General features: G+C 42.2%; 1 protein-coding gene across 1 annotated transcript; it reads right to left on the bottom strand.

The window, feature by feature from the left end:
* Positions 1-741: 741 nt before the first annotated feature.
* FAH (fumarylacetoacetate hydrolase) lies at positions 742-24,540 on the bottom strand. Its single transcript, XM_026677047.2, has 14 exons — positions 24,429-24,540; positions 18,055-18,165; positions 16,106-16,227; positions 14,545-14,594; positions 12,303-12,393; positions 10,409-10,506; positions 10,262-10,314; positions 8,307-8,406; positions 6,707-6,837; positions 5,292-5,367; positions 3,798-3,844; positions 3,593-3,694; positions 2,670-2,787; positions 742-921 (listed from the first exon to the last, which is right to left on the bottom strand). The coding sequence occupies exons 1-14, from the start codon at positions 24,507-24,509 to the stop codon at positions 845-847; spliced, it is 1,257 nt and encodes a 418-aa protein (XP_026532832.1). The 5' UTR covers positions 24,510-24,540; the 3' UTR covers positions 742-844.
* Between the last annotated feature and the right edge of the window lie 3,344 nt (positions 24,541-27,884).

The raw sequence follows: 27,884 nt of genomic DNA, 5'->3' as shown, positions 1-27,884 counted from the left end.
GGTATTTTGCCATTGGCCACGCCCACCATGGCAGCCATTTTGTGAGGGCAACCACGTGCTCTTAAGCTTCCAAAGATGCCCATAGACCAATTTGTTTGTGAAAGAATCTGGTGAACAAAAGTTCTGTGACACTTAAAGATTTATCAGAAGATAAATCAGGATGAGTCAAATGTTCTCCTGATGCTTGGTTAACCTTAATTGACTGGTTTATATCTGGATGTGGGCTAAGGCGTTGGGGACAAGAATAGAAAAATAATGTAATGCTTTATAGAACTATTCAATACTTAATTTTTTTAGCTAGCTTACATGGCTAAAGATGAATTCACATCTGCCCATGTACAGTATGTCGATAGAATTTTTTAGAAATAAAGTTACAAAACGAGACCTAAGTGAAATGCAACACTGAGAACATAATGCACAATTGCTGTTACCTATTGAAATTTTCAGTCATCCAGGTTGTCCCAAAAGGGCTTTTTCAAAAGGCAACCAGACTTTCTTTGTTTTTTCCTGAAGATGTTTCACTGCTCATCCAAGAAGCTTCTTCAATTGGATGAGAAGTGAAACATCTTCAAGGAAAAACTATGAAAGTCCAGTTGCCTTTTGAAAAAACACCTTTGGAACACAATTACTTGCATTCCAAAAATATATTTGCCAAGAAAATATCAGGAAATCAGAAATCTGTAAGTGCCAAAAAAGTGTTTGTTAAAAACATTGACTAAAAAGAGAGAGAGAGAGAGAGAGAACTGTAACTGACATTTATGTTTCTTTATGTCAAACAAGGGTAGAAATATCTCGAAACGTCTCCATTTTGTATGTTTTGTTCAAGGACATGGACATGGACATTTTAGATTATTCTGGCAGGAAGGATTTTTCCAGAACATTCACCAAAACCAATACGGTGACCTTTTCCCTGACAGTACCCTGAAAGAAAAGAAAGAATCATATCACAAATTGTTAGCCAATTTTAAAATTGTCCTTTTCTGATATACTCCATTACATTCTCTCTTTTACATGCCTTTCCCTTCCTCCCATCTCAACCAACCCATTCTGTGGCCACAAACCAGATGTTTTTTTGGGGGGGATATTCCTCCATCTGAAAGATGATTAGTATTATTATATTGGTAAAATCCTGAATTTCCCAAAATTGCTTTGATCTGTCTTGAGTATAGAAGATTATGCTTTGGCTGCACTTATTTGGGATCAGGTTACTTAGCAATGAATAGCTAAGATTGTTTCACTAGAGAACAAGATCAAAAAAGCGTAAGCATGTGGAACAAATCAAACATGGTTTTCCCCCAATCCCTGCAACTATATTATATATCTGAATGACAAGAAAAATTGCAATCCAGCTCAGCCTTTTACTCAATGTGTCAACAATGCCTTTGAGAGAGAACAAGTCCACTCCAAGCTGCAACCAGAATCAATATTTCCAGAGGACAAAATGTATGAATATTTATTTACAGGGTCAACCATCAATCCAATGAGATCCTGGACAGCAAACAACATGAAAACACGAATAAAGCCAAATATATGTGTCCCAGGATAATGTTGCAAGATCGAATTTGGGTCCCTCACTGGGACCAGAAGTTTTGTCTTCCAAGCTTTTGGACTCGTGCTGGATCCAATCCTCAGTGTATCTCTCTCTATTGGAATGAATAATTGTGGGAACTTCATTCTTCTTTCAAGAAGAAATTGGACTGCCATTTGAAATGGTGTACTGTCTCCTGCTTGGGCAGGGGGTTGGACTAGATGACCTACAAGGTCCCTTCCAACTCTGTTAATTTGTTAAACATATCTGTTAATGATTGAAGCCTGGGAAACGGGTCCCTTGAACAGGAATACTGATTTACTATCAGCTGATCAGATACTTAGAGACCGAGGGCTTGGAAGGCCAAGGAAACAATAGCCAAGCACCAGACATCAATACACCAATCAACTAATAGGAAGGCACCACATAAATACAACTCACAGAATAGCCCAAAGTACACATTCCAGTAGATAGAAGTTCCCTGAGGATGGGCTTCAGAACAAGTACAAAAGCTCGAAAGTGTAAATCCCGGTAATTGACTCAGATTTGATCTTGCAACATGAAAACATATCCAATCCAGAGGTGATATTCAGCAGGTTCTGACCAGTTCTGGAGAACTGGTAGCGGAAATTTTGAGTAGTTTGGAGAACCGGCAAATGCTACCTCTGACTGGCCTCACTCCCATCTATTCTCCGCCTCCTATTGAGTCCCAGTTGATCGGCTGGGTCTTCTTTGGTTGCCCTGCACAAGAGAATGGAGCTGGAAAGCAGGTTAGGGGGGTGGGGAGGGAATAGAGATTTTGCAGTAACCTTTCCCTGCCACACCCACCAAGCCACGCCCACCAAGCCACACCCACTAAGCAATGCCACGCCCACAGAACCAGTAGTAAAAAAAATTGAATCCCACCACTGATCCAATCCATATCCAGGTTGAGGCCCCTGTTAAAATCTCAATTCCCCAAATATCTCAGGGACATGCTCCAGAGTTCCCATGAATTAGCATCCTGTCCCCAATGTCAATGAATAAACAATTCCTAAGCTTTCATATCAGCTTTTGTCTTCCCATCCAGATGTTTCTTCCCTTCCAGACCTTCTCCAATCCAGCCCAGATTAGAAATGCACAGCTGTTTACATCTGCTTACCTGTCATAATGACCTCATCTCCATCCTGCAGAAATGTTCGGGATTGACCATGCCCAAGATCGATACTTTTTGTCCCATTCCAGGACAGTTCCAACATGGAGCCAAAATTCTTAGGTTCCTTCAAAAGCAGAAATCAAAACAAGAAAACTGAGCATCAATGGACTATGTAACTATTGGCCTGGCCTCTGTTTTGCAGAAATTAAGGCCACTCTGGGATTTGAAGAAAGAAACTGCTGTCAATCCTTCACCATAACTTAATATTTTATTATCTGGAAGATGAGAGAGCCTGGAGATCTTGGTGTTGTTATTTTTAGCTAAAGCATATATAATCTCAGAATCATGATAGAATAAAACTGCTAAGAAGAATTCTAATTAAGCTATATCTAAACTCTACTTTTCCTGGTAGCCTACCACTTTTTCTATCTTCCATATTTTATGTTATTTTTTTCACAGCAGAAAGTGAAGAATTATCAAGAACCCAATCTTGATAAAGCATATAGCAGGATCTACAGCAATGGCTGTTCCTACACATATACTGCAACTGGGGGTACTGGAAATAGAGAACTACATGTCCCATGGTACCATCTTTCCTTGATATACCACTATCTAAGGCCTTGATGTACAACTATAGTCATAACAAGGAATGCAGTCCTGCTGGCACTTTCTCCCTTTCTCTACCATGCTTCGATGGAGCAAAAGACAACCCAATTCCTAATGCTGAAAGCTGCAATTCCCAAGTTCTGCTATGCCCCAATCTGGAGATTATAAAGGATCTAATGAATCTGGAGATTATAAAGGATCTGTTGGAATGCATTTTGGAATAGTTTTAAAATCTGGGGCTCTAGTGCGATTAGATTCCTCACTGCAGGTTTAAAAGTTTAATGCAAATATTTTGATAACCGTACAATCAGTTCAGTACTTACTGGCCCACTAATAGTTCCAGAGGCCAAAAGATCGCCTGGTCTGAGGTTGCAACCATTAACGGTGTGGTGAGTTAGCTGCTGTTTCATGGTCCAGTACATATGCTATGTATCAAGAAGGAGAATGATAGCCATATAGACAAATGAACACATATCAGTTTTCCATAAGTTATATGAGACATTAGATTAGAATAACTTTTTCTCTTACCTTAAAGTTTGACCTACAAATATTTCCCGGCTTGCTCATACCCTCTCCTAAAAGCAAGCAAATATTATTATTAAGGATAGTAAAGAAAGTCTGTGCCTGTTCTGACCAAGACCGTAATTAAGCACATGCTTATTTTAAAAACAATTCTTGTTTTATTGCAACGCCGGGAATTATTTTCATTCCCAGCCTGTAATGAGTCCCAAACAGTCCTTCAAGATAAGCACCCACCTTTCTCTCCTGTGAAGTGCCAACAACAACAGAAGTGCCAAATTAACTATAAAAAAAACCAACTGAAGTACAAAGTCCACACAGAGCTTCAAGGATTAATCTGAACCGAACGAATGACTTCCTGCAAAGGTTTCTCCATCATTGCTCTTCCTTTATACCTTATGGAAGGTGCAATCACCTCCCAGCCTTACTCCCGAGTCGCCTCTTTTGTTTCAGCTGCTCTTGACTTCTAGCAGCTCTGTGCACACGCACACTGGGAATAGGCTCCCCTTGTTCCTCTGCCTTGCTGCTCCGGAGGCTCCAGAGGCTCCAGAGTCAGCACCCCACTCCCAGATGGTCCTGGCCCCATCTCTCCATCAGATGTAAGACACTCATCCGAGTCCTCTCCAGACTCCCGAACCTGTCCCCGTTCTTCCCCACTGTCTGATTCCACTGCCATCTGCACAGGCTGCCGACAAACCACAACAGTGCTCACCCTATCTTTTGAACATGATGAAGCACACGCACCAGGGAATTTTAATCTGCGTAAGCACAAATTAATTATATCTGCAAGGTGTTCTTCTTTTCATACATACAGGGCACCCCCTACTGATGAATTCCATCTAAAATTCACACAACACCTAAAATATTGTAATTGTACGTGGGGATTAACTGGGAAGACAAGGTCTAACTGCCAGGAAATTTCTCCCTCGTTCTAGGTTGGATCTCTCCTTGATTAGTTTCCATCCATTGCTTCTTGTCCTGGGAGGAAGGGACATAGACTAGACTAGATGCTACCTAGTTGGGTAATGAAATGTCGAAAGAAAATAACCAAGCTCAGAGAGCACCAAGGACCCCTCATTTCAATCCTGTGCTATAATATTCTCCTTCACTGAGACTAGATAACCGTCATACAAAAGGAAGCTCAGCGCATAGAAGGAAAGGGGGCACAGGAAGCACTTCAGGAGAGACCCTCCCTAGTTCTCTAGGAAGTAAAAGGAAAGGAGGGGAGAAACATTTTCAGTCTTGCAAGATTCTATTATTGTGACCCTACAATAAAAGTCGTGTTAGTGATGATGGTTTGTGCTATTTCTTTGAACTACATCAAAGGGCTGGCATATATCTAGGTAGTAACAGGGTGGAGGTAGTTCCAAGCAAGAATCCTGATCTCTGAGATCAAGTACATAGGTTCAAGACATGTTTTCATGTCATTATCTTGGGTCTCATGGATTTGCTCCTTTGGAGCACCCCAAGTTATAAACTGACTTGGATCCACAACATACATACCTTTTATAGCAACGAAGAGGTTTATGTCAAAAGTATACGGCTGGTCATCACAAAGGTAAGGCAGGGGCTTGGGGTCCTTGAAAGAATATAAGAAATATCATTCTCTCTAACAGCAAGTGTGGTGCGGTGGCCTAGAGGTGGAGTTCTCGCCTCATAATCAGGAGGCTGTGAGTTCGAGGCAAATGTTTCTCTTTCTGGGCACAATGAGAATATATCTGCTGAACAAAACTCCACATTGGTTACTCGACTCCACCCCACAAGGGATTATGGGATCATTAAAAGAAGATGATTCTCTCTAATAGACTTCTAATAATTTATGGTTCATGCAACACTCGGAAGGAGAAACCAACCAAGCACCTTTTTCCCTTTTATTTTTATATTATTGTAACTCTTGATACATGATATTGTTTCAGTGAAGTGATGTTTGTGTAAATGTAGGAGAAGGATAGGCAGAGTCTGGAGTGGAGTCAAGAGAGAAATCAGCCTGGAATCATTACATTCCAGCAAAGGGATCCAACTCCAGGCCCTCTTGAATTCCAGTTGCTCTTATCTAATGCCAATGAGTGCTGATTGTTAACTAGATTCTTTACATGAGCAATAAATCAGCTTAACTAAAACATAACAGGTGGTCCTGATTCTTTGTCTGATGATAAAACAATTATAGATAATTAGCATTCTATGTTTAAAAAGCTTAAGACGCTGAAAGCAGAGCACCAATTACAGGTTTGTCAGTATTAGTTGTAATTTAGGATGTCAATATTTCAAGCATAGTATTATTTAGCTTTCCAAATAAGGTTAAGAATAACATTAGAGAAAGAAAAAGAAATGGTGCAACTCATATACAAAGTATTAAGGTGAAGGTTCCCCTCGCACATACATACTAGTCATTTCTAGCTCTAAGGTGTTCATCTCTGTTACAAAGCTGAAGAGCCAGCGCTGTCCGAAGACGTCTCTATGGTCATGTGGCTTTCATGACTAAACCCCAAAGGCGCATGGAACGCTGTGACCTTCCCACCAAAGTGGTTCCTATTTTTCTACTTGCATTTTTTCATGCTTTCGAACTGCTGGGTTGGCAGAAGCTGGGACAAGGAACGAGAGCTCACTCCATAATGTGGTGCTAGGGATTCGAACCGCTGAACTGCCGACCTTCTGTCTTAGCCACTGAGCCACTGCTTACACATATAATTACTAATATAAAGTATTAGTTACATGTTAATAGTTTCAATCTTAAAATGATTATGGAATATTGAAACATTGTACTGTGCATATGTATATGTATGAACACATTTTGGGTTAGTATAATTGAAACTAAACTGAATTTTGGGGAGACAATATCTCCCAAAAGTGGTAGGGTCTGGTATCTTGACTACTTTAAGTTCAGAGTGCAGTGTCCTGTGTTTACACTTTCTACCAACCTGGATAGGATTTGGCAGTGCAAAAGGCATCAGAGCTTCCATTGTGACAACCCATGGAGAGATAGTGGTGCCAAAACTCTTGCCCAGGAAAGGACCTAGGGGGACATACTCCCACTTCTGAATGTCACGAGCTAAAGAAGGAGAAAAAAGCAGAAAAACCTTCAGGATGAAATCGTATCCACATCACAATTGTGTCTAAAAACTCTAATCTGTTTGTGAGCAATTGAGTTCTGAGTTCCATAACCCCATCACATCAGAAAAAGAACAAGGAACATAGATTCACATGGAGAGCAGAACATAATGTTACACATGTTTGAAGATTTCTAACTCTCTGCATAGATCCCTAGAAATAGGTTACATTAATCTAGAAATCCTTGCTTCTGAGGGCATAGATTTGGTTAATCAGTGGAACAACATACCTTCAGAAGTTGTGGGTGCTCCAATCTGGAGATTTTTAAGAAGAGATAGCCATTTTTCTGACATGATATAGGGGTGGCTAACCTTTTTGGGCTCCTGGGCCAAAAATTGTGTGCACTCTTGCGTGCACGCGCTCGCATGCCAGCACCCCAGCGCATGCATGCGCAATCCCCCCACCACTGCCCCCTTACATGCACTGTGCCTCACAGCTGATTTTTGGCCAGTTTGAGGCCTTTTTTGGCCTCCCAGAGGCTTGAAAAAAGCCTCTGCAGGCTTTGCAGGCTGAATAATAGGTCCATTTTGTCACTTCCGGTATTACAGGAAGTGACAAAACGGGCCTATTATTCATCCTGCAAAGCCTGCAGAGGCTTTTTTCAAGCCTCTGGGAGGCCGAAAAAGGCCTCAAACCAGCTGAAAATCAGTTGTGAGGCACGCGCATGCGCAGTGAGGTAAGTTTGCATGCGGCTCGCATGCTGGCACAAATGGCTCTGCATGCCACCTGTGGCACACGTGCCATAGGTTCGCCATCACGGATATAGGGTCTCCTGTCTGAGCAGGGGGTTGGACTAGAAGACCTCCAAGTTCCCTTTCAACTCTGCTATTCTGTTAGCTATTAGAAGACACTAAGTTCTATCTATCTACATGATTGCTAGATAGACCATCATTTAAAAAAACCAAGCATTATCTAAAAGTCCTCAGTCAAAATAATAGCTCGGTATTAAACTGAATATGGTGAATGACAATTATACACAGCAGTTCCATAACACCAAAACTGAATGTCTCAGTATCCTAAGCTTTTAAAATGTTACTGGAAGTTCCCAGACAATTATTAATTAACTCTTCACACAGGTATAAGCATTGGGTCCCTAGATACCTTTCCTGGTACCTATTATATTCTCTGTTTCAGAAGATTTTTTAAAAATAAGATACTATATTTTTTTAAGGAAAGAGAAGATGTCAAAGAAACTTTTATCTACAGTAACTTTTACATCCACCCGTCAGTTATAAAAGTTGGATCTTTTGCTTTACTTTGTTCTTTTTTTTTATTTATACACTGATGTAGTTGCACAGCTTCCAGCCAAATCTGGATGGTTCTCAGTCAAATCTAGAGCAAATCTTGTAAAATCTGCCTTACGTTGGCCTAAGATCTACCATCAAAGGAATAAGATTAATGGTGCATTACCACTCCAGTCATTCATGAGCACCATTCCAAAGATGTGTTTGTGAGCTTCACCAATGGGGATGGGTACTCCAAGCTTGTTTCCAGGCCCTACAAAAAATGCCTGGAAAAGGTAGAAGGAAACTTTGTCAGGCATATCAGAAAAGTATATCGAAAGCATATGGTCAGACAACTGACCTGGAGATAAAAGAGAAGGGCTCTTGAGAATTGTCCCAAAGGTGTTTTTTTCAGGAGGCAATTGGACTTTCTTGTTTTTTTTCTTCTTTGAAGACGTTTAGCTTCTCATCCAAGAAGCTTCTTCGGCTCTGACTGGATAGTGAGGGAATAGAAGGATGTATATTCATTGCACACAGCTGGTCATTTGCATTCTTTTAGAGGGTTGTTGAGGCCACTTGGAGGTTTTTCTGTGTCCTCGGGACACTTGAACTGTTAGATCGGGTACAAAAGAGACGTGAGACTAGTGTACTTCAAGCTCTTTATTTTATGTTAAGATCCGTACAAGATCTTGGAGCCGTGGCAGTCCTTTATATAGGGATTGCTCGCGGCTTGCCAGCCAATGACGGGTCCTTGAATCTCCCGTGATCAGCTCGGCCCATCGCGGTTGATTCGTAGCGGACCAATCACTGCCGCTCAGTGGACCAATCACGATACAGTTTGTGTGGACCAATCAGAAGTTAGTATTTGAAGTATGTTAATACAGAACATGAACAGTGCAAATGGTTCCTGTAGTCTGCAATTTTTCCTCTGGAAATCCTGAGGATACAGATAAACCAAGGATTCAGTTGGATCAGATGGATGCATTGATGCAGTTTCCCTATAAAAACATATTTCATACGCTGTCTGCCTCTGTATTTCCAGGATAGACATCGCACAAGAAACATAAGGGATAAAAAGACTTTTAGCTATACAATTTGGGATGAACACCTTTGGAATGGTGTGGGAGCAGGAATGGATTTCTAGAGGAGGGGAAATTGCAGACTACAGAAACCAGGAGCACCACTCAGGTGATCCCGAGGACAAAGATAAACCTCCAAGTGGCCTCAATGACCCTCAAAAAGGATGCAAACGATCAGTTGTCTGCAAGGAATATAAATCCTTCCATTTCCCCTTATCCTATCAGAGCTGAAAAAGCTTCTTGGATGAGAAGTGAAACGTCTTCAAAGAAAAAAAGGAAGTCCAGTTGCTTCCTGAAAAAGCACCTTTGGGATAACCATGACCTGGATGACTGAGAGTCTCTACAGGCTCTTGAGAATTCTCAATCAGAAATCTCAGCAGATAAGAATGGAATGAAGAAGCAACATTATGTGTATTATGCATCTTTTCTGTAATCCCTGCCTAGTCAGCTGCAGAAATCAATTATCAATTATCCAGATCCTGGCATTTCTGAGATCCCTTTTTCTGTTTCCCACACCAGAGGTGGTATTCAGCAAGGTTCTGACCAGTTCTGGAGAACCGGTAGCAGAAATTTTGAGTAGTTTGGAGAACCGGTAGAGGAAATCGGCTGGGTCTTCTTTTGTTAGTGGGGTGGGGAGGGAATGGGGATTTCACAGTATCCTTCCCCTGCCACACCCAAGCCACACCCACCAAGCCACACCACATCCACCATGCCACACCCACGGAGCTGGTAGTAAAAAATTTTGAATCCCACCACTGCCTCACACCTCTACACTCCATTGCAAATTATACAATGGAGGATCCAGAAATGACTATATCATTTTATTTTGCTCCTGGGTGGAGGTCTTTTGTTCTCCTGCTGCGTTAAATTGCCGTGTTTACAAAATGTTCTTATTGCTTTGGTTAATTTAGATCAAGTTGTAGCCATATGTACATGTGTGTGTGTGTGCATGCATTAACTGAAAGGTACCGACAAAAATGTGTTTCATTTTTCTTTTTAAAAGGCAAAAGGCGATGTAGAGAGTGGTAACGAAAGAAGAACCTGTAAGAAAATACAACCTCACCATTTCCAATTCAATGTCCAAACGTTTGGAAGCAGCAACAAGCGGACTTTTACCTGCAATTCAAACAGAATTCATAAATGTGAGGTTTTTTCATTAAAGCAAGAATAAAAATACATAAATTTGCAAGTAGAGACGTGAAAGACTCACTGTCATTAGGACACATTTGGCCCACTGGTCTTGTGATTGGTGTCCCAGATATGACAACGGAGGAAGCACGTCCATGGTACCCAACTGGTAGGTGCAACCTTGGAAAACATGTCTCATGCGTTAAAAGCACACCTCACTTCTAATCTCTGGAGGTATATACTTAGTCCTCAAATTACAACAGTGTGTTTAGTAACCATTCGAAGCTATGGCGGCCCTGAAAAAAGTGACTTATGACCATGTTTCACACTTACGACCCTTGTTGCCTCCCCATGGTCAAAAATTGGATGCTTTGGCAACTGACTCATATTTATGACAATTGCAGGATCCCAGTGTCATAAGATTCCCCTTTTAAGACCTTCTGACAAGCAAAGTCAATGAGGAATCCAGATTCACTTAACAATCATGTTATCAACTTAATAACTGCAATGATTCACTTAACAATTGTGTCAACCCTGAAGCTGGCCTGGCTGAAGCTATTTTGAAGCTTCAGTGTTGTCACATTGAAAGCTGAGGGATGTGGGAGAGGGGGAACAGAAATAGCTGGGCCAAAACAAAATACTTTCTCCTGGGAACCAAGGACATTCCCACAGGTAGCCAGAGAGAGGAGGAGTGAAGTTACCAGGCAACTAGACGGCACCCTGATTGGACCATGTGACTGATTGTTTGGGAAAGGGGAAAAACTTTTACTTCTAATTAGGTGAAAACCACTGGAACTTTCAGAGTTGGTTTTTACCAGGTTGTGCCAGTATGATATCTCCAATAACAGATAACAGATAATCAGAGTTGGAAGGGACCTTGTAGGTCATCTAGTCCAACCCCCTGCCGAAGCAGGAGACCCTTCACCATTTCTGACAGATGGGAATGCAATCTATTCTTGAAAGTCTCAAGTGATGATTCTTTGAGGAATCTACCTGCCTCGGAGTTTTGTTTGCTATGGAAGTATTAATTGGAACCAGAGGTGGTATTCAGCAGGTTCTGACCAGTTCTGGAGAACCAGTAGCGGAAATTTTGAGTAGTTCGGAGAACCGGCAAATGCCACCTCTGACTGGCCCTGCCCCCATCTATTCTCTGCCTCCTATTGAGTCCCAGCTGATCGGCTGGGTCTCCTTTTGTTGCGCTGCACAAGAGAACAGAGCTGGAAACCAGGTTAGTGGGGTGGGGAGGGAATGGGGATTTTGCAGTAACCTTTCCCCTGCCACACCCACCAAGCCACGCCCACAGAACCGGTAGTCAAAAAATTTGAATCCCACCACTGCTTGGAACCCAGACAAACTGCAGCAAGCAAGGTTGTACATAAAACCAATTCTTGGAATAATTTCCTCCCCACCTGACAATGGCCCTCTTTATTGCCCTTCCAAATTCAATGCGGACTGCAGTTTAAAGGAAACATCCGGATTATGGAACAGCGCTGAAGATTTTATAGGCTCTGTCGCTTTCAATGTTTTCTGGGATGCTTCTTAAAGGATTTTGTTTTGAGTCACTCCATAACCATGAAGGAGGCAACATACAAACTAACTACCTCGACCGATAGATAACTATTGGATCCTGTGATAGATAACCAGATCAAGCTGCACAATTTGCGGACCACAAAAACTTAAAATTTGATCCCCAATTTTATTTATTCATTCATTCATTGATTTATTTTTGTGCCCACAAATTGGACCGCAAATTGCTACCCAACCAACATTTTCTGAACAATAATTCAGCCTCCATTTCATTAAGTCTGAATTACAATTACATCAAGCCTCTTCTGGCCACAACCAAAGGTCAACCCCCTTTAAAATACAGCACTTAGAATGCAGACCATAAATGACAGTAGATATTCATCCAAATCAATACAATAAATCAGGTCCCGCGTATCTTCTTGTTCAGAGAAAGAAAGACAGTTACTGACCAGTTAGGCATCAGAGCATTCTCCTTCCCTCTAAACATCATTCCGACGTTTGTCGCATGTTGCCAGGAAGAGTAGAAATCTGTGTAATCTCCTAGAAGGAGAAAGAAAGAAAGAAAGAAAGAAAGAAAGAATGAATGAATGAATATAAACAGATAGACAGACAGATAGACAGACAGACAGCTAACTAGCTGTAGGTAGGTACATGTTAATAGATTAGGTAGGTAGGTAGATGATGATAGATCGATGTAGGTAGGTACATGATAATAGGTGGATAGATGATAGAGATAGGTAGGTAGGTAGATGATCGATAGATAGATAGATAGATAGATAGATAGATGTAGGTACATGATGGTAGGTAGATAGATGATAGAGATAGGTAGGTAGGTAGATGATGATGATGATTATTATTATTGATAGATAGATAGATGTAGGTAGGTAGGTGCATGATAATAGGTAGATATATGATGGAGATAGGTAGGTAGGTAGAGATGATAGATAGATAGATAGATAGATAGATAGATAGATAGATAGATAGATAGATAGATAGATAGATAGATAGATAGATAGATACATAGATACATAGAAAGATAGACTGACAGACAGCTAGCTAGCTGTAGGTAGGTACATGTTAATAAAGTAAGTGGGTAGGTAGATGATGATGATGATGATGATGATGATGATAGGTAGGTAGGTAGATAGATAGATGTAGGTAGGTACCTGATAATAGGTAGACAGTTGATAGAGATAGGTAGGTAGGTAGGTGATGATAGAAAGACAGACAGACAGACAACTAGCTAGCTATAGGTAGGTACATGTTAATAGAGTAGGTAGGTTGATGATGATAGATAGATAGATTCCACAAAAGGTTGTAGAAATCCTATGAGATTTCCAGATGCGGACAGGCAGGTACTGGTTAATCAATCAATCAGTCTCTTAAAATAAATTTGGAATTTTTTCCCCTTCTCCAATGACCAGCATGCACAGATAGTCCTCGACTTGCAAAAGTTCATTTAGTGACCATTCAAAGGTACAACAGCACTGAAAAAAATGACTCGTAACCGTGTCCCTGGGGTCTTGGGATCCCCTTTTGTGACCTTCTGACAAGCAAAGTCCATGCGGGGGAGCCAGATTCACTTAACAACCAGGTTACTCACTTATCAACTGCACTGATTCACTTAACAACTGTGGCAAGGAAAGTTATAAAATGAGGGTGTGTGTGTGTGCAAAACTCCCGTAACAAATGTCTCACTTAACAGAAACTTTGGGCTCCACTGCGGTTGTAAGTTGAGGTGTTTGCTTTTAAAGGAACTTTTGATAAACACAATTCTTCTACTGCCCTCTGGTGTTCTTCAATGGAACCTCTTGCGTATTCTTATATTTGTGTTTATGTTTGCATCCATGTCCAAGCCCTCTCCCCGCCCACCCCAATTCTCTTCTGTTTGATTGATGTTACTGACTGTAAAAGCCATGCAAGAAGGCCCACCATCTTTGCCCCCTTCAAACCTGGTTGTCAGTGTTCCAACCAACCTACGCCAAGCCAATAAACTCCAAGACAAGCATCTTCTCAAAGTTCAACTTTATTAGAGTTGTCATATTGACACATCTGGGAAAACCCGAATCTGAGAGTTCTGAGTTTTCCCTTCCCAAAAGAGAAATCAAAGATCTATCCCCTGCACCCATCACTCCATCACATGGCCCAATCAAATCTTCGTCCCAACTGGAGACATTCCTCCAGACACTCCCCTCCAGGTGCAGGGCAACATGTCCTTGACTCTCTGAGAAAGGATGTTGTTGAGTCTAATCTTCTATCTCACTATGAAATCACCCCTCCCAAATTCCCGGGCACTAAATGTGGCAGCCTTGAAGCTTCCAAGTAAAATATGGCTTCCAAGGCTGACACTGGTCTTATCAAGTCAGATCTGAGAAGCAGATCTCCATTACTGGACACAACACTCCAGTAGTTTTCCTGCAAGCCAAACTTTAAACCCACAAAAATAAGACTAGGTTCAAGCCTTCTTTTATGCACAGGAAAATAGTTTACCCTTTCTTTTATTAAAGGAGTTTGAATGGCAGATTTCAGAATCTGGTCACTTTGCTCCTATGTCCCTAACAAACTATAGAGAGGCTCTACATTCAATTTTTTTTTGTCAGAAATGGTGTAGGGTCTCCTGCTTGGGCGAGGTGGTGGTGGACTAGATGACCTACAGGGTCCCTTCCAAACCTGTTAATCTGTTAAACTTACCAATTTCAGAAGGAAGATGCATTATTGCAGACACTTGAGGTATAAATGCTCTAGGAGGAAAGGAAAGGAAGCAGGACAAACATTTTATCTTCAAGAAACAACTCTTCTGAAATGCCTTTCACTCTCTACCACCAATGCAAGGATTAACAGGCTGAATGTCCCCAAAGTTTCCTTGGCTTTTAAAGTATAAATCACTTCTTCCAAGAGAAAAGGACATTTGTAGCTCAGGGTTGAATTGTGGGGTCCTTGGTGTTTTCTTGCAGATGTTACCCAACTACGTAACAACACTAATGCTAGAAGGCAAACCCTACTTCCTTCTAGCACTGATAATGTTACCTAGTTGGGTAAGAAAACATTGCAAGAAAATCTAGCTCAGAGGGCACCAATGACTCCATAAATTACTAGTTAATGTTCACATTTCCAAATCTCACTCATTTGTTGCAATATAGTGCTTAAACTATATAGTGATAGGTAACAATATATGTATGGCCTATTTTTTATTCCTGATCTTACCAGATGTTTTTGCTTTTTATATTGTAGTCCAGAAGAACTGTATGATACCACTAAAAAGTGACTTAGGCAGATGCTTCCTTAATTCAGTGGAGTATAAGAAGGGGGAAGAAGGCACAATAAAATCAAATTTGGAAGATTCTGTGATGACCCAGGGTGGGATACAAAAACAACACAAACCACACTGAAGAAATTAAGGGAACCAGGCAAGATAAGGGCTTGAAGACGTCCAAAGATATCGGAATATACACTGGGAAGGATGCCAAACTCAGGTAAGAACGGACAGACTAGAAATATTTTCATGCTTTGTTTCCAGCACTGGCTCATGCACAGTCTGTCCTTTTAAACAGTTCTCACAACTGCAGCCCATGAAGGGGATCAAGGCCCTTTCCTCCCCTGTAGACCATGCCATTCATGTTTCTCCCTTATCCTCTCCTCCCTGAGTGCCTTAGGATGGAGAGGGGATGGGCCTGGGTCCTCCTCTGACTGCCCAGCCGGCCTGTGCCCTTCCCCAGCTTCCTCCACAACCTCCGGAGCCATACTTCCACTCCCTCAGAGTCAGTCTCCAACAGGGGCATGACAGAATCTGTTATAATAGTCAATCTCAATAAAAGCAGTTTAAGCCCACTTGTGGAGTTGATTTCCTGGTCTGGTCTACTCAGTAAAGTTGACATCAACCTTGCAAATTTGCTAATAATGTGCCTAGCATATAGAAGCTGCATACCTCCATCAGGGTAATCTTACTTACTCTTTACACGTAGTCAGGAATGAAGTGGATTGGTTAATGGCAAAAGTCAATAGTCAATAGGTCAATAGAACGGTGGATGAGACTGTTACCCTTATTCGAGGAATTGCTGTTTAAGGACACATTCTAGCTAGCAAACAATTTTGTTAGCTATTTTTTTTAAATAATTTTTTTTTATAATTTTTTTATAATTTTGCTCTTTGATTCTGACATTTTGGAAACCATTATCACTGCACTCCCACTAACTCGTACATCACTCACATATACACAACACTAGATTTACACACTAGTTTTGTATTCAAGTACCTTTTGCGTAACTCTGAGTTATCTCTGAGAGTTGGCTCTTTGTCAGAGAGAATCTTTTGCAGCCATGATCTGGCCTCAGTCCAAGCTTCCCAGCCCAATGCCATGAAAGCGTTGAGAGTCGACTGCAACAAAGGTAAAAGGAGAGAAATCAGGTCTTTCCAGGACTCTTATATAGGGTATGGACAGCAAGCCACTAAGAGATCCCAATTCCATGATGTGCAACCTGGAAGCCATTTGTCCACCCCAACACTAATGGAAAACCATAGTGGGCCACTTTGCTAGTCATGCATGAAGAATGTAGGTTAAAGACTCTTTGGGGAAGGCTCTGAGTCTTCATCTCAGTCAGTTCTCTCAAGAACCTGATACTGCATCAGACAGTCTTTAGAACAAAAGATAGAAGAAAACTGTCTGCCCCACTCAAAAGAGAGTGACTCGGAGCTCTGTACCTGCATGGGCAGGAGAAAAGGATACCAAAATTTAATGTTTGGTTTCACTATAAAGAGCAGTCACTGCAGAGGTGGCATTCAGCAGGTTCTGACCAGTTCTGGAGAACCGGTAGTGGAAATTTTGAGTAGTTTGGGCAACCGGCAATACCACCTCTGACTGGCCCCGACCCCATCTATTCTCTACCTCCCATTGAGCCCCAGCTGATCGGCTGGGTCTTCTTTGGTTGCCCTGCCCAGGAGAACAGAGCTGGAAAGCAGGTTAGTGGGGTGGGGAGGGAATGGGGATTTTGCAGTATCCTTCCCCTGCCACGCCCACCAAGCCATGCCCACAGAATCGGTAGTTAAAAAAAAAATTAATCCCATCACTGAGTCACTGGAATTCTTTTGGAAAGTCTTCATTAGCTTTTGTACAATGAACCCATGGAATTGAAGCTTGTGGGAGCAACAGTGATCATGATAATGTCAGGTTTTTCTCAACAAGCTAGAGTGGAAGACTGTATTCTAAGAAATACAGCCTTCCATTCTAGCTTGTTGAGAAATACTCTGAAATTATCACACTCACTGGTGCTCCTTTCTTCCTTGGAGTCAAAGATGGACTTGGTGATGGGGTTAGGTCTTTAGAGCAGTGGCTTCAAGATGAATGAAGATGAAGAACCTTGACCCTGAAGGGCCAACCAGCCATTTCACTGACTTATTTCATAAGCACTGTAGGTTTTTTTAAGGGTATTACCCAAGATTGCCAAGTCCAGAATCTAAACAGATAGAAGTGCACCACTGCCTATTTACATTTTACTCAACTCTCTCCAATGCAAACATCCTCCAGATTATGAACATTATCTTCCAGATTCCCGGACAACACCTTGACCAGAAGGGCTGACATGAAATTTGAACTCACTCATGGAATCAAAGGATTATAGAATTAAAAAAAATGGCAAGCAACTTGCCTGATCTTCTGCACTATGCAGGAAGATCCATTAATCCATTCTCAAGAGGTGCCAACCCTCTTTGTTAAAACCTCTAAAATGGAGGTCTCCAACCTTAGCAAATTTAAAACTTGTGGACTTCAACTCCCAGTATTCCTCAGCCAGCTTTTTATTTTAGTTGGTTTGTCAATTGCTTACAAGATAATAGGTATAAGTAAAAACATAGTTATGAATACATGGATACATATAAGAAAAATAAAAGAAACAATAGGACAGGGACAGTAGGCACATTGGTGCACTTATGCTTTGCTTTGCTGGCTGAGGAATTCTGGGAGTTGAAGTCCACAAGTCTTAAAGTTGCCAAGGTTGGAGACCCCTGCAAAGAGATGAACAGCCCACATCTGCAGGTATTCTATTTATCTTCAAAATTAACCCTGGTACCAAAATGTAACTAGCTGAGTAGCTAACCACCGTGTTTCAACTACTATGGTTTTCAAGAAGAAGCAACATACCAGTGAGTCTTTAAATAGCTAAGAAACCCATCAGTACTTAAATTTGACTGAAGACAAAGTTTTGTTACCTGCTCAAAGACATGGTGTTGCTTTGAAAGGACAGGTCCATCAAACAGATGTTTAACAGCACTGAGATCCAGCACCTGATCACCAATGGCTACTCCAATCCTGTGTCTGGGCTGCAAGAGAGAGAAATATATATGAGAAGCAGAAGTTTCTCAGCTGCTATTCGGACCTACCAAAGTAATCTTGATTATCCACAGCTCCCCAAAAGTGAATTGTCGGAGAAGGGGAGGAGAAGGGCATGGAAAATCTCATTCTGTGCCTCTGCAGATGAACCCCATCAAAAATTAATACAGAAAGAGAGAATTGGGGTTGGAGAGCATAAAACTTTTTAATTTTTTTAAAAAAATCTCATCCCTTGAATGCTTGTCCCTCTGTTAACTTTGGTAAACAAGAAAGTTAATGTATAACTTGCAGGGTAGAATTCAATGGCTCTGGCGCTACCTCCAAGAAACTAAAATTTTCCCCTGTTAGCCCCTCACTTTAGGACTTTATGGCTGGCCAGTTGTTACTGTCAGAGCAGAATCATAGAGTTAATATTGACACAAATCTTCTCCCTATTAGGGTTCTCCTGAAACAGCAGAGGATTGGCTCTGAGTTCTCTGTTAAATGAGTAACACAGTCATTAAGCAATGTCTTCACCGTTGACTTGGGTTGCCAGAAGGTTGCAAAATTTGATCACATGACACTGCAACAATCCTAAATAGGAACCAGTTGCCAAGCATCCGAATGTAAATCATGTGACCTTGGGGATGCTACAACGGTCCTAAGTGTGAAAAATGGTCATAAGCCACTGTTTTCAATGCTGTTGTAACTTCAAAAAGTCACTAAATGAACTGTTGTAACTTGAGGAGTAGAGATTAGAAGCAAGATGTGCTTTTAACACATGATCCATGTTTTCCAAGGTTGCCCCTACCAGTTGGGTACCATGGACATGCTTCTTCTTGTGATGACCCGGGGCGTGGCACAAAGGCAACACAAGATAAACTCATGTTTGCTCTCAGAAGCTGCCGCACTCAGCATGCAGCTCTTTTAAACTCTCTTCCCATCTGTGGCTAATGAAGGGAATCAGGGCCCTTTCCTCCTCCGTAAGCCACAGAACCCACGTTGCTCTCTTCTCTGTTCCTCCCTGTGTGCCTAGGATGAAGAGGGATGGGCCTGGATCTTCCTCCGAATTCCATTTCCCTTGTTCTACCTCTTTCCTGCTCTACACAGCCAGACTTTGCCCTTCCCCAGTTTCCTCCACAGCCAATGGAGCCACACCCCCACTCCCTGTCAGCTGTTCATCTTCCTCCTTGGATTCAGACTCCGACAGGGGCATAACAGTTCTGTTGTCATATTTGGGACCCCAGTCAAAAGACTGGTGGGCCAGATCTGTCCTCATGACAGCGAGTCTTTTAGGTCTCTACTTGCAAACTTTTCTTCAGTGCTGTTGTAACTTTGAACAGTCACTAAGTGAACCATTGTAAGTCAAGGACTTCCTGGATTTTATGATCAAGTTTGCCAAGCTTAGAAACCAGTTAAGGGAAGGTGGAAAAAAGTCAACTCTCTGCAGAAATATCATGGCTGGAAACGATCAATGGAGGCTTTGGATGCAGGGGAAGGGGGAGTGACTGCAAGGAAGAGAGAACGGAGCACAGCTTTATGAAAAACTCTCTATGACTCTAGAGTCATAGAATGATAGGGCTGGAAGGGATCTCAGAGGTCTTCTAGTCCAACCCCCTGCTCAAGGCAGGAGACTTATACCATCCCAGCCAAATGGTGTCCGGTCTCTTTCTGAAAAACCTCCAGTGATCGAGTGTTTTTTCGGTGAGAGCGGACTATCAGGGCAACCTGGTCTACCCAAACATGGGACGGAGCATACTGCTTCCGTAAGTAGCCTGGGTTCAAATCCCAGAAAGGGTATGGCTAGCTGACGAGAGCTAAATAACATGAAATAGATCTATACTAGTCTCCCTTTGGCTACCTAATGAGAAGGAAGGACTCACTGGAGAAGAGCCTACTGTTGGGAATAGAATAGAATAGAATAGAATAGAATAGAATAGAATAGAATAGAATAGAATAGAATAGAATAGAATAGAATAGAACTTTATTACGGTCATAGACCAAGCAATAGACATCACTATTTACAATATGTATAAAAAATATTGACACATTATAATACATTAATAGTGTCAGGTTTCCAAGTAATGAAATCCATATCAAAAGAAAAATAACAAAGTCCATCTTCAAAAAGATTTCTTTTATTTAGGAAAACATCAAATTGGCAAAGTCCATGGTAATTCCGGATCAACCCAAAATTACCCCACAATATTAGAAGTTAAAAACACCCCCCCATAATTCACCTTCTCCAATAAAAGTATTACAACGTTGCTTGATGTTATAAATCTCCACCTCCAGGGCCCCAAGCCCGGACAGCTCATTTCCCACGGGAAAGAAGATACCTAGCCATAACGCTCTCTTTATCTCCACTTCTCCCACTTTAGGAGTGAGTCAAGCCCCCAACTCCCCCCATGACTACCACAGGGAAACTAAGAAAAAGAATGTTTACTAAGACAAACTAAAATGGCTACACTTATGACAATTTCGGGCGTGACAAATAGTGGATAAAAACATCTGTTAAGAAAATACATGTTTTCAAACAGTTAGGGGCACTCCCTGGTTTATATGAGTGGAGAGCCAATAAGTATGTGTGTAAATATCATTTTCCAAAGATTGTTCTATCTCCAAAAATTGACAGCTATAATTCTGTAACCATTTTTTTTTCTAGTAGACATTGCAGCAACACAGAATTTTGCCACTGCACGCGTAATAGCTGGGTTTGAATCCTGGAGGAGAAAGTCTACATAAAAATTGTCTGCCCTCCCTGGCAATCTCTCTAGTAAGGGGAGAATATACACTGCTCAAAAAAATAAAGGGAACATTTAAACAACACAATGTAACTCACAATGTAAGTCAATCACACTTCTGTGAAATCAAACTGTCCACTTAGGTAGCAACACTGATTGACAATCAATTTCACATACTGTTGTGCAAATGGAATAGACAACAGGTGGAAAGCATAGGCAGTTAGCAAGACATCCCCAATAAAGGAGTGGCTCTGCAGGTGGTGACCACAGACCACTTCTCAGTTCCTATGCTTTCTGGCTGATGGTTTGGTCACTTTTGAATGCTGGCGGTGCTTTCACTCTAGTGGTAGCATGAGACGGAGTCTACAACCCACACAAGTGGCTCAGGTAGTGCAGCTCATCCAGGATAGCACATCAATGTGAGCTGTGGCAAGAAGGTTTGCTGTGTCTGTCAGCGTAGTGTCCAGAGCATGGAGGCGTTACCAGGAGACAGGCCAGTACATCAGAAGACGTGGAGGAGGCCGTAGGAGGGCAACAACCCAGCATCAGAACCGCTACCTCCACCTTTGTGCAAGGAGGGACAGGAGGAGCACTGCCAGAGCCCTGCAAAATGACCTCCAGCAAACCACAAATGTGAACGTGGCTGCTCAAACGGTCAGAAACAGACTCCATGAGGGCGGTATGAGGGCCCGACGTCCACAGGTGGGGGTTGTGCTTACAGCCCAACACCGTGCAGGACGTTTGGCATTTGCCAGAGAACACCAAGATTGGCAAATTCGCCACTGACGCCCTGTGCTCTTCACAGATGAAAGCAGGTTCACACTGAGCACATGTGACAGACATGACAGGGTCTGGAGATGCCATGGAGAACGTTCTGCTGCCTGCAACATCCTCCAGCATGACTGGTTTGGCAGTGGGTCAGTAATGGTGTGGGGTGGCATTTCTTTAGGGGGCCGCACAGCCCTCCATGTGCTCGCCAGAGGTAGCCTGACTGCCATTAGGTACCGAGATGAGATCCTCAGACCCCTTGTGAGACCATATGCTGGTGCGGTTGGCCGTGGGTTCCTCCTAATGCAAGACAATGCTAGACCTCATGTGGCTGGAGTGTGTCAGCAGTTCCTGCAAGACGAAGGCATTGATGCTATGGACTAGCCCGCCGTTCCCCAGATCTGAGTCCAATTGAGCACATCTGGGACATCATGTCTCGCTCCATTCACCAATGCCACATTGCACTACAGACTGTCCAGGAGTTGTGGGATGCTTTAATCCAGGTGTGGGAGGAGATCCCTCAGGAGACCATCTGCCACCTTATCAGGAGCACACCCAGGCATTGTAGGGAGGTTATACAGGCATGTGGATGCCACACACACTACTGAGCCTCATTTTGACTTGTTTTAAGGACATTACATCAAAGTTGGATCAGCCTGTAGTGTTTTTTTCAACTTTAGAGTATAACTCCAAATCCAGACCTCCATGGATTGCTAAATTTGATTTCCATTGATAATTTTTGTGTGATTGTGTTGCCAGCACATTCAACTATGTAATGAACAAAGTATTTAATAAGAATATTTCATTTATTCAGATCTAGGATGTCTTATTTTTGTGTTCCCATTATTTTTTTGAGCAGTGTACTATGACCCATAAACTCTGTATAACTCACAGTACAATAAAACATGTGAGATATCTTCAACTTCTCCTTTACCACATATACATACCCATTCTGCTATTGGTGTTTTCTTATACCTAGAGCCTAATGGTGGGAAACCACAAAATGTGAACGTGGCTGCTCAAACGGTCAGAAACAGACTCCATGAGGGCGGTATGAGGGCCCGACGTCCACAGGTGGGGGTTGTGCTTACAGCCCAACACCGTGCAGGACGTTTGGCGTTTGCCAGAGAACACCAAGATTGGCAAATTCGCCACTGACACCCTGTGCTCTTCACAGATGAAAGCAGGTTCACACTGAGCACATGTGACAGACATGACAGGGTCTGGAGATGCCATGGAGAACGTTCTGCTGCCTGCAACATCCTCCAGCATGACTGGTTTGGCAGTGGGTCAGTAATGGTGTGGGGTGGCATTTCTTTAGGGGGCCGCACAGCCCTCCATGTGCTCGCCAGAGGTAGCCTGACTGCCATTAGGTACCGAGATGAGATCCTCAGACCCCTTGTGAGACCATATGCTGGTGCGGTTGGCCCTGGGTTCCTCCTAATGCAAGACAATGCTAGACCTCATGTGGCTGGAGTGTGTCAGCAGTTCCTGCAAGACGAAGGCATTGATGCTATGGACTAGCCCGCCCGTTCCCCAGATCTGAGTCCAATTGAGCACATCTGGGACATCATGTCTCGCTCCATTCACCAATGCCACATTGCACTACAGACTGTCCAGGAGTTGGGGGATGCTTTAGTCCAGGTGTGGGAGGAGATCCCTCAGGAGACCATCTGCCACCTTATCAGGAGCACACCCAGGCATTGTAGGGAGGTTATACAGGCATGTGGATGCCACACACACTACTGAGCCTCATTTTGACTTGTTTTAAGGACATTACATCAAAGTTGGATCAGCCTGTAGTGTTTTTTTCAACTTTAGAGTATAACTCCAAATCCAGACCTCCATGGATTGCTAAATTTGATTTCCATTGATAATTTTTGTGTGATTGTGTTGCCAGCACATTCAACTATGTAATGAACAAAGTATTTAATAAGAATATTTCATTTATTCAGATCTAGGATGTCTTATTTTTGTGTTCCCATTATTTTTTTGAGCAGTGTACTATGACCCATAAACTCTGTATAACTCACAGTACAATAAAACATGTGAGATATCTTCAACTTCTCCTTTACCACATATACATACCCATTCTGCTATTGGTGTTTTCTTATACCTAGAGCCTAATGGTGGGAAACATTGTGGGCAATAGAAGGGGACAGCAGAGAAGGAGGTGGCTGGATGGAGTCACTGAAGCAGTCGTCAGGAGCTTAAATGGACTCCAGAAGATGGTAGAGGACAGGACGGCCTGCAGGAACGTTATCCATGGGGTTGCAATGGGTTGAACACGACTTTGCAACTAACAACAAGAAGTCTCCCTTTATTTCTTTGTCGGTAAATATAAATTCAACACAAAATCTCCACTGATGGAGCATCCATAACCCCAGGAAGCAAGCTATTCCATTAATTGCCCTGTCAGAAAATGTTTCCTTACTTCTACATCTAGACTTGACATTCGACATTCTCAACCAATTAACATGTGTGGGACTCTTCCAATTATTATTTAGCTGCGACCACCACACCCCAACAAAGTTTTGGAAATTGGTATCTGTCTGAAGGGTTTTTAAAGATCATTTTCCCAAGCATGTTCCCTTAAAAACAACAGCAGGGTTGATGACGACCTCCCTTGATCGTTTTATTTGGCGGTGTTGCAATTTCCCAAGGCAAAGTACCTGAATTGGACTCCTATGACACATTGGGGATCAAGAGACACAGGACAACAAGAGAGATGAACTCGAAGTAAAAAAGTAGTGTTTGCTTACCTCGTCTGGCGTGGAAAAGATTCCGTAGGGCAGGTTTTGAATGGGGAAATGGGAATTCTCGTCCACTTTAATAAAAGACATGCTGCTTTGATCTTTCAGGCACAACGGAGAGAAAGAGAGAGTTTTCCAGATGTTGCTAAACCCCTGGCGGGCCCCTCCTTTCCCCCCCAATCTGAAACAGCCAATCAGTCTCGTTTCTTCTATCCCACCCTCACTGAATTTGCAATCTGCAAAACCAGGAAGTTAAACAGTACCAGATTTGCACATGACGTAACAGCAGCCCGAGCTGCAGCCTCCCTCCCTCCTTCACTCAAATTCTTCCTAAATCCTTCTTCAGCAGATTCAGCCTACAGAAATCAAAGAACAAGGATTTATGATGGCTGAGAGATGTATCCAGCCCACAGCTGCTGGATTATTGAGATGGGCACCATAGAAATTTAATAATCCTTCCCTCCCTTTTCTTTTCTTTTTTTTTGTAAGTTTTATTAGAGTTTTCACAAAAAGAAAAGAAATACAAGTAAAACATCTTTTTTGAAAGCAGCATAATCCTGGGTTACATCTCTTCGTACAGACACAAATTCAAGTTCATGCTCATTTTTATATTCCATTCCATATCTTATTACTATTCTACATTTTCTACATAGCTTCTCCCCTCTTTTAACTTTCTTAATTTTATTTTATTTATTTCATTTCAATTCAAATCATTGTACTTATATTCTTTGTCTGTCCTGTTTCAACTGTCTACTATCTTTTCTCATTAAACAAAATTTCTCCTGTAATCACTGATTGGAGTATGACGCCTTTATATCTTTCCCCTAAAATTATAACACTTAATATAATACATAACTTCCATTCGGATTCTGCTTGGCACATTCTAAAACTACACACTGTATTCTTGAAAAAAGAAAAATATATATAAATGTATAATATAATTAAAACAACAATCCATTCCAATTCAATTCTATCATCAATATTAATATTCATTTAAATCTTAACATTTTGCACATTACTCTTCAAATAAATATCATACTTCTATGGGAACAATTATAAACTATCCATAGTTAATTCCCCCCCCTTCACTTATATTTTATAAAACATTGACTAATTAAAATGTTCCCGTTCCTATTAATTCAATTTTCTCATTTATTTTATTTCATTTATTTTATTCACAAACATTTCCCCAAACCACACCAACTACTTTATCCCTCTTTTTAATCATGTTGTTTCCAATTTTCTAAAATTATTTCTATTACAAATATAACAATACAATCTTATGTACCTTCACAGAATCCCTTTTTCAGTTAGATTTTCACCCATTATCTCTAAATAGGTCCTGTTTCTTTACATCTTGCTCCAAACCTTTGTAACTTCTCTTCCTTTCCTTCTTCCCTCTCTTCTTCTCTCCCCTTTTTACCCCCCGTCTCTCCACCTCCATTTCCCTCTTCTGTATTCCCCTTTTCTGTTGCTTTCCAACATTATATCCACTTTTCAAATTATTTTTCCCTTCTTTGGCTTTTTTAAGTCTTAAATTCTCCGTTCTCTTTCCCCGCTTTCCCCTTTCTTCCCCACATAGAGTTACTTGTTCATTAAAGATGGCTTCTTCTTTGTCCAAGTCTTCTTGTTTTGCAGTCTTTTCTTGTTGTTTCTCGTAGTTGCAGATCTCCATTTCTAAGAATTGAAAAACAAAGCCAAAAGAGCCCTTCCCTTCTTGTGCATCTTCTTTGTATTTTTTAAGTTCCATTTTCAATTCATCCAGAAGTGATGCCATTGTAAAAAAATTTAAACAACCACCCAATTGGTTTTAGTCATTCAAATATAATAACCAAAAATCCAAAAGTCACCAGACAATCCAAATACACACAAGCTGTTTCTTTTTACACTTTTTTTTCCCCACTTTCTCTTCCTGGGGTTACTATTTAGTTGCAAAATCTCAGTTAAAATGTATCTTTTAGAAGTCTTGTTGAAGTTTTACTTTAGATTCTTTTGAAGTCCAGGCAGTCTCCTCCCTCCAGATCATGCCCTTATTCTTTTCCTCTCCCTTCCTGCTTATAAAAGAAAAAGTTTTTAATGTCCAGAAATCTTTATTGTCCCTTTGGCATTTAGTTGTATTTTCAGCTTAATTGCCTATTGATGCCAAAGTGGATTTTTCCGATTTCTTATTCCGATCTCTTAGTTGTCAATGTAAGGAAGGAGAGAGAAGAAAAAAAAACCTTTCCCTTTTCACTTTCTTTCGCTGCTTCCGACCTTCTTTGGGAGCGATGTTATCTTTTGTAAAATTTAAGTTCCAGGGTACCTTAATTGTTGTTTTTTCAGCTTAACCCGGTCAGCCAAAACTTTCACTTATCTTCCTCCTGCACTTTCTTTTCCGGTTGAGTTCTTCTTTGAGGCGGCCATTTCTGACTGCTGCTCCTACCGCCTTCAAGCCATCAAGAAACTTTGTTGAAGGATTTTACTTTTTGTAATGCTACATTAACAGTTTGAAACTGGCATGGTGCCTTTCAGGTTTTCTGACAGAAGCAACTCCCTTGGAAGGTTAAATATTGTCAGGCAGAGTTCTTGCAATCCTCCATGTCTTTTGAAACTATGGATATTTTTTTATTGTCTACAGGCAAGTTCATGAACGTGTAATTGAACTTTCATTCAGAGTTCTGAAAGAAACCCAATCTGGGCCTAGAGCAGGGGTGGGCAAACTACGGCCCGCGGGCCACATCCGGCCCGTTGGTCTGTCCAATCCGGCCCGCCCCTGAAAAAAATTCGCTGGGCGTGGCGTATTACCCTGTGCTGCGTGGCCCCCAAAGCTGCAAAACAGTGTGGAGCGCTCTCGGGGTAGGAAAGAAAAGAACTTTGCAAAGGCCTCGGCTGGGAGTTCGAAATCACCTTCGAGTGCGACCTCTCCGAAGGTGAGTCCCCGCCGATCCACCTTTTTCTTCAGGGGCTTCCAGGCTTAAACTTTGCAAAGGCAAAGTTTGCAGGCTGGAGCGTCTTCCCGCCGAGGAGCGGGAAGGGTTCCGCCCGGCGGGCGGGCGGGCTGCTTAAACTTTGCTCGGGCGGCACTTTAAAAGCCTGCTCCCAGCACCTGAGCAACTTCCCAGCAACTTTCGGCTTCCTTTTTCCTCGCGGCGCGTGCCTGGCCCGAGCCGCGCGGAGAAACCCGGAGCGCCGCCAGTGCGCCTCCTCCAAGCAGCCCGCCCGCCCGCCAGGCGAACCCTTCCGCTCCTCGGTGGGAAGACGCTCCGCCTGCAAACTTTGCCTGTGCAAAGTTTAAGCCTGAAGCCCGAAACCCGAGCAACTTCCCAGCAACTTGCGGCTTCCTTTTTCCTCGGGTGCTCGCGCCTGGCCCAAGCCGCCCAGTGGAGGGAAGCCCGGCGGGCGGGCTGGCGGGCTGCTTGGAGGAGGCTCCGGGCTTCCTCTGCCAGGTGCGGCGCCTGCGAGTAAAAGCCGAAGTTGCTGGGAAGT

Source organism: Notechis scutatus, chromosome 11, assembly GCF_049901735.1.
Source record: "Notechis scutatus isolate UNSWTSFEM ecotype Mainland chromosome 11, rNotScu1.2, whole genome shotgun sequence".
Lineage (NCBI taxonomy): Eukaryota > Metazoa > Chordata > Lepidosauria > Squamata > Elapidae > Notechis > Notechis scutatus.
The sequence above is the reverse complement of the archived record's forward strand: the minus strand, read 5'-3'. Positions and strand labels throughout refer to the sequence as shown.